General features: G+C 39.9%; 1 protein-coding gene across 1 annotated transcript; it reads right to left on the reverse strand.

Moving 5' to 3' along the window:
• Window positions 1-685: 685 nt before the first annotated feature.
• LOC101576043 (melanoma-associated antigen 8-like) lies at window positions 686-1,447 on the reverse strand. The gene has a single exon (XM_004643667.1). The coding sequence runs from the start codon at window positions 1,445-1,447 to the stop codon at window positions 686-688; it is 762 nt and encodes a 253-aa protein (XP_004643724.1).
• Between the last annotated feature and the right edge of the window lie 6,519 nt (window positions 1,448-7,966).

Here is a 7,966-nt window from a genome sequence, read left to right on the forward strand (position 1 = left end):
TCTACAGATATGGGTCCTACAAAGAACACATGTGCAACAGAAGTTTGGGGTCAATGTGCCCACAAGAAGGGCTTCTTTATTGACAGAAACTTTCATATAATTGAAGAATCCAAGCATATTCCTCAACACATGTATTGTAATAGTATAGGACAACAGGTAAAAAAAATAAAAATTAAGGATTTTTATTCTTATGTCTTTTTCTTTATTTAACTCAATGGAAACTTCTTACACATCTCCAAGAAAATTCCCACTTTAATACAATAGTATCTTTTTCCAAATAAAATAAAAGATTTCCAAGTTAATTAGGCAAAATAGCAAAGACTAACATTTGCAAAGGAAGAGCAAATTTCCTGTGGGATCAATGGCACAAAACATCACATTCACATCAGAAATCACAGTCAATCTTCACTATCAAATAACAAGTGCAAGCTATGTCAAACTTGAAAAAAAGAAGCAAGACTTCAAAAAGTCATGAAGAACACACAGGTCCATTTCTAAGTAATGCAAGTAGTACAGACACAGATGATATGCACGGGATTTTACTCTTCATCTGGCTCTGGAGTGCTTAGAAAACTGAGCTATCCAAAAACAGAGAAGGAAGAATGAGACTCACTTGCCATGGGGTGGGAACTAAGATAGTGGTGTGATGGGGAACACACTCTGCCACTGGCTTGCAGCTTGCCCCTTATTGGTGCAGAGCACATGGATGGGGCACCCCTTGCTCCTCACTCAAGGCCTCGTCATATAGATGTGTGTAGGACCGGGGATCTCTGCTATTCACCTTGGCCAAATGCTCCAGCACTTTCATCTTGGTGGTTTCTGCATAGGTCCTTGGACCCCACAAGAACTCATACTGAGCAGGGTCACTATTGGTTACCTGTCGAAACTCTAGGTACCCTCCCTGAACCAAATCCTTAGTGATGAATTCCCAGGGTTCCCTGATAATAAAGTGTTCCTTCTGTGGTAACATTTCCCTTGTTTTAAGGAAGTCCCTTAAGTCTTCCTCACTGATACGGTTACCTTTCAGGAAGATGACTGTGAGGATGACTATCAGGAGGTGGATTTTGGAAAAGCTCTGGTAATCATCACCTAGTACCCCATTATACGTGAGGCCCAAGACAGGCAGAAGGACATATGTTTCGCCAGGGGGATCCAGCTCTTGCACATCAATGCTGAAGACCAGACACAAGCATTCACAGACTGTTTTGAATAACACAGGGAACTGCCCATGGTAACGGGGGTCCACACTGTGCAGCATTTCATCCTTGGTGATCGGTTCCTCCTTTTGATACTTGAGGATTAGGACTGGCAACAATTTAGCTATCTTATTATCTTGATACAGACGGCACAGAAACAGAAGAACTAGCACATCTGGGGAGGTGCATAGATTTTCCTCTTCTTTCCTGATGCAGCCCCCAATGTGTTGGTTGCTCTTACTGCAGGCCATGGCAGGGCTGGACAGGAGATACCCTGAGGATTCTGGGGGAAACTTGTTGCCCTAGCCCAATACAATTCACTTGATGTAGCAAGGGTTTCAGTACTAGAGATTGAGGAGTCAGAGGAAGCAGTGAGTCCTTCTTCCTCTCTGACAGGCTTCAGTACCTGCACACCCGCCAGGCCCTGTACTCCTCTTCAGAAAAGGAGGCCTCCTTCGAGCTTGATAAGTTGAACCTCCTGACCATGAAAATGTTGAGAATCCTTGTGGACAGCAAGCACTTGGAGATGAGGATTCAGATGCCTGGAGGAGAGAGGGATAGTGTGAGTGTTCTCACCTGAGAAGAGGACTTGGCAAAAGCCCATTAGTGATCTACCCTTTGGGCTATATTCACAGAGTATTGTCCTAGAGGCACCATCCCCAAGAATAGGGTCAGGATGTGAGACTGCTCAGGCTGCAGGTTAACCTCAGAGAAAGCTCTTGTCTGATTGTACGGATTATGCAGCTTGGGAGAAAGAATCCCTTCTGTCCTTGGACAGGTGGAGTCACAGGTACACAGTTATTGTAGGCCTCTTACCGTGACTCTTTGAAATCTTCTGTTGTGTCATCTGAAGATGGAACCCCAGATAAAGACTCTCTTCTGCATCTTGGATATCCTGTAAGGGACATTGGGGACATCTCAGGCTGAAAACCTCAGCAGAGTGCGTCTTCCAACTCTTACAGGATGGGGCATGCTGGGCCTTGTGAGGTCCCTGCACTGGGAAAATAGTCCCCTTTGTACTCACTCAGAGTCCTCAAATCTCTAGAAAAGATGCTAGACACAAGCCCTTTACTGGCCCAAGGCTAACTCTTACAAAAGAGTATCTCCATGCCTCATGTGGTATAAAAGATAATAAAGGAGAAAGTCACATGGCACAGTGCACGGAGCAACAGTTGAAGTGGAAAGATTAATTTCTGTCCATGTAGCCTAGGAAAGGGAACTTACTTCATCCTTGTCTTAATAAATATTTAGGTCTGGGATTCTGCCTAGTAAGACCTGAGGCTACCATGATTAAACTTTACCTATGTGTATGTGAGACCCTTAAATCAAAGTCAGGGGACTGTGTATTTCCTGGGTATGACTACAGATGATAAAAGGAACAGGTTGTGGCTAGGGTAAGGTTTGTTCAGGTGAGTGGGTTCTCTCTACCTCACCTAGCCCCTTGATAGAACCTGAGACCCTACTTCTGTTTCCTGGATTCAAAGCTGCTTAAAACAAATACTTCATCTCTCTGAGACCAATAGTTCAGAACTAAGAGAGAAGCCTCACACTGAAAGGGCCTCCCATCAGACCCTTCCATTCTGTGGTTCTGCCTTGGAGCTGGCTGACTATGGATGGAAAGTTCTATAAGTTCTGAGGCTCCCCTCAACTTTCCTTCACTGAATTAAAAACGTCAGGTACGGTGTCTCAGCAATGAGGTAATATGTAAGGTAACATGTATGTGTTCCTGTATTGCCTCCATCTTCCTCATGGCCATGCTTGCTCGTATCTCGCTGATGACGCCCCATTCCCTATCTTCTAGCCCGAGTTAGAGGTGGGCATGCCACTTGGGCCCTCTGAAGGCTGACCTAGTGGACGAGCAGACTCTGTGGGTGTGCTGTTTCTGGAAAGCTGCCGCCCTGAGTCTTAAGAAAGAGGCCATAGCTTGGTACTCCTGGAGTTCTCAATTTAATGTTGCTCCCTGTACTGACTTGCAGTTACCACTTGGATCCAGGTCTTCACTTCCCTTTGTCCTCCAAAATAAAACAACTTAGCAGAATTGACATTAATCCCTGTCTACCCCGTTTCACCAGGAATTCCAGGCTGATACCAAACGAAGTTGGGCTCTGTGGGGTCCTTTCTTTTTACACGTGTGGGTTACCTAACACACTTTCAGTGCTGCAAAAAGGCAGAGTGGTGAACAATACTAATTCAGCCTTTCAGAGCTTCAGAATTCAGAGTATGGAAAATATTATCTTGGGGACAGAAAGAAAAATAAAAAGAAACAACAAAGAAAGAGAAGTAGATCTTCTGAAATCCAGAAGGAAATAACAGGAAAAGTAAAAATTACAGAGAAGTGAAGAGACATTTTGCAATGCAGAAAAGGAAACAATTTAGTTCTCTCTTTCCTTGTCTCATGGGAATGGGATGAAATCTGCAAAAACACAAAGTGAAACCTAGGTACTCAAAAAGCCCCAGTGAGGAAAGCTGTTTCAGTGGAGTAGAAGGTACTATGATCAGAAGGAACAGTGTGGAGTGCTGATGTCACAGTCTATACACAGGAAGCAGTGGGTGAGTGACCCTTCTGCAGGTGCCAGCCATGTCCTGGCAGAGTGACTGCGTTTGGTTAACGTTCTTGGAAAAGTTTGAATATTTGAATGCAGGACTCGGAACAGTCATGGGACAGCTTCACTTCAGGGTTCTCGGTATTACTCCCCCACAGTAATTTCATGAAAGACAGTCTCAGCAAACATCCCTGGACATAGAAGAGTGGGAAAGAGACACCACAAGGGTTGGAGCTCAGCTGGGAAGGGCACAGGACCCATGCCTTTTGGTCAAATGCCAGGTCAAGACTGATTTGCTTAGGATTTGAAAGTCCTGGTTTGGTTATCAGTTCCATTACCCTTTTCCTTGTATCCAGCATGGATTTCAGGTCTGGCTGCACTTATCTACCAGTGGGAGTAGTGACATCTCTTGTCTTGGAAACAGCTGTAGCCTGTGAAAGCAGAAGGACATCTGAGAAAATGAAGCTGTTTATTTAATATCAGAAAAAATTCTTATCTTGTTCTCATGTCTTTTTTTCTTTCCCCCCTTTTGGCAATTAATCTTCCCTTATTTTCAATCTCTGTATGGTTTTTCTCCCTTTTTTGTTGTTTCAATTTCACACTGGTTTTATCCTGTTATATTTACCTGAGCTTATAAACATTCTTATCTTCGTGTCCTTAATAGAATCTTTTGTCCCAATTCTCTGTCCTCCTCATGAGATTTCATATTTTTCTTCTTGTATTCTCTATTTCCCAGATCCTCATATCTTTAATGGTATTAACATGAAATTTTCTTAAACTTTATATAGTTGGGTAAGACTGTAAAATGACTCAATTTTTTTCTACAAGTTAGTGGAGTTATGGATGTTGTATTTAATACATATTAGCTGTATTTCAGTATTTTATTGACTCATGTTTAAATTGCTATTGTGGATTTCTACTCTATATAGTTAATCATGGAACTTTATTGTTTCTTTTTTTAATATCCAATATGTTTTTCATGAGCCTGTGATAGCTGATTTGCTAGACATATACAGGTTCCATAATTTTTGCCATTAGTGTTTTTGTCTGCATGACAATTCCCACTGCATCTTCTCCTCTGAAATTAAAACACATGGTAAAGTCTTGGAGCAAATGAAAAGGATTCTTGTCAGCTATGCCAAAACAATATCACTGAAAAGAAAACTAAAAAATAAATGTCTACTAGCTACAAAGTCTCTGCAACATGAGTGCCACAAAATTCAACACGTACACACACAAACACACACATACATGGGCACACACACACACACACAACCCACTAGAAGAGAATGTCACAGAATGCCTAGCAAAATTTCCAACTCACCCAAATCCAGTCCACAGTACTTCAAGAGGGAAAATAGCATAAGATATAAACTTGGAATGATAACAAAGAAGGTCAGAAAAAGATGAAAGAGAAACTCAGTGGAATCATAGAAGATATAACTAAAAGAGACAATGTAAGTGATTACCCAAAATGATCGAAGCACTTTCCAAAGACATTAATAAAATGCTAGCTGAGATAAATCGAATGATACAAAACATAATGAACAAGGTATCAAAGAATTACAGTCCATGATGAATTTCAAACCAATGTCTTAGAGAATACATATTGCACAGGAATTGTCAGCAGCAGAAGTGACCACCATCCATAAAGTTCTGAAGAATTCAATACCAGTCATCAAAAGGCTAAACTATCAGCTAAGTAAAGAACAGATATCAAAGGATTCACTGCTGGACTATAAAACAAATTAGTTTTAGAATAATTTTATTGAGAAACAAATAGCAATGGGACAGTTTCAAAACCAATTAGCAGGACAGTTTCAATAATTAATCCATTGCTTATTGTTGTCTTTGTAGTGGTTATTCATAGTACAAGATGCAGACATGATATCCTGTCCAAACACTATTAGAACAAATCTTTCTTCTCATTGAACTAAGAGAAAGTAGCTGTATGTATATCTATCCTAACTATTTTGTATATACAGATACAAAATGCTCCTTCCTTTGTATTCCCTTTTGTTGTTTAGTTTTTTCACAGAAGGGTATTCCATTTTCATTTACATATTGTAGGTGCGTGAATTCAGCAAAATAGTCCAAAATAGTCCAGTAGCCCATAATAGCAGTGGGCTTTCCATAGGACTGGCAGTGTCAGAAGTCGTTCTAATGGCAATATTTCTCAAATTCCTGAACAAAACTGAGAGAAGCAGTTTTCCCAAAATCATTTCTACAAGGAGGCATTAACCTGATCTCAAAAGCAAACAAAGTTCCAATAAAAAAAGAGAACTATAGGTCCATCTGTAATACACAAAGTTGCAAAATTCTCAGTAAGGAATTGGCAAATAGAATGTACCAAGTGACAAAGATCAAGTAGCATTCATTTTATGGACGCAGGGCCAGTTCAATATACTCAAATGAAAAGTGAGATATACTGCATAAATGGAACAAAGGCCAGAAAATAGAAAACAGTACTAAAATTCATATGGAATCAAAAGAGACCTAGAATAGCAAAATCAATCCTGCCAAAAATAGCACACCAGGAGAAATCACAGTTCTAGACCTCAAGTTAATTACAAAGCTACAGTGATGCAAACATCAGGGTATTGCTGAAAAGCAATCTTCTGCATAGATAAAATAGAATTAAAAAAAAGAACAATAGAAAAAAGCCTTTGATAACATCTAGTAGCCATTAAATACAAATATTTTGAAGAAAACAATTATAAAAGAATCTAATCTCCAACTGTAAAAACCACATACAACCAACCAATAGTCAATTTTATATTAAATGGGGAAAAGACAAAAGTGTTCCCTCTAAAATTAAGAATGAGACTAGGATGTCTGCTGTTACCACTCCTATTCAACTTAATTGTAAACATATGAGTAGGGGCCAGGGTGATGACTCAGTAGAATAAGTGCTTCCCTGGCAAGTGTAAGGGCCTGAGTTTAATCCCCGGTTCTGCCAAAAAATAAAAATAAAAATAAATAAAAAAACATATGAGTAATCAGGCAAAAGAAAAACATTAGAGACATATGTGTAGGAAAGGAAGAATTAAATTACCTGTATTTGTAGAAAAGAAGATCCTCTACACTGAATAGGACTCAAACACCACCAAAACACTCCTACAATTAATAATCAAATTCGGTAGCATAGCAGCTTACAAAGTTAAAACAGAAAAATGTGTGACATTTCTGTACATCAAGAATAAACTAACTGACAGAGAAATGAAGCAAAGAATACCGTTCACAATAGCAACAATAAAAATAAAATCCTTTGAAATTAGCGTGATTAAGGAAGTGAAAAACATCTACAAGTAGTACTATAGCACTGTGAGGAAGGAGGTAGAAAAGGGTATGAATAAATGGTAAGATATTCCCTGTGCCTGAACAGGAAGAACCAACATAATCAAAGTGGTAAAAATTCCATATTGTTATCTAGATGTTACGTAATCCCGATAGAAATGTGAATAGCATTCTTCACAGAACTAGGTAAAACAGTCCCAAAATTCATATGGAATCAAAAGAGCCCTAGAATAGCAAAATCAATCCTGCCAGAAATAGCACACCAGGAGAAATCACAGTTCTAGACCTCAAGTTAATTACAAAGCTACAGTGATACAAACATCAGGGTATTGCTGAAAAGCAATCTTCTGCATTGATAAAATAGAATCAAACAAACAAAAAAACAAAATCAAAGGTAAAGAAACAATACCAAATTCAAATATTTATCTTTGAGAAGGGAACAAATACTCACCCTGGAGGAAAGACAGCCTCTTTAACTAATAGTGCTGGTAAAACTTGCTGTCCACATGCTACAGATTGAACCTGGACCCATGTCTCTCTCCAGGTACTATACTAAAAGCAAAATGTATCAAATACCAGAATATTAAAACAGAAGCTTTCTGCTGGAAGACAAAATAGTTAACACTGTGGTATACATAGGCATAGGGAAGGTCAGAATGAACAGAAACCCAGGTGAATGATAAATAAAAATTAGGGCCAGGGAGACAGCTCAACAGACTACGCACCTGCTTAGCAACTGGAGAGACTGTGGTTTGATTCCCGGCACTACATGCCCTTCTGGCCCTGTCCCCAGGCACACTGAGCCTGCATGGAGTCCGGGCATGGTGGTGCATGCCTGTAATCCCTGCACTGGGGAGGTTCAAACAGAAGGCTCACTCTGAGTTTGAGCTGCACAGTGAGACCCTGTACCAAATATATATATATATATAT

This window comes from Octodon degus, unplaced genomic scaffold, assembly GCF_000260255.1.
Source record: "Octodon degus isolate 3935 unplaced genomic scaffold, OctDeg1.0 scaffold00181, whole genome shotgun sequence".
Lineage (NCBI taxonomy): Eukaryota > Metazoa > Chordata > Mammalia > Rodentia > Octodontidae > Octodon > Octodon degus.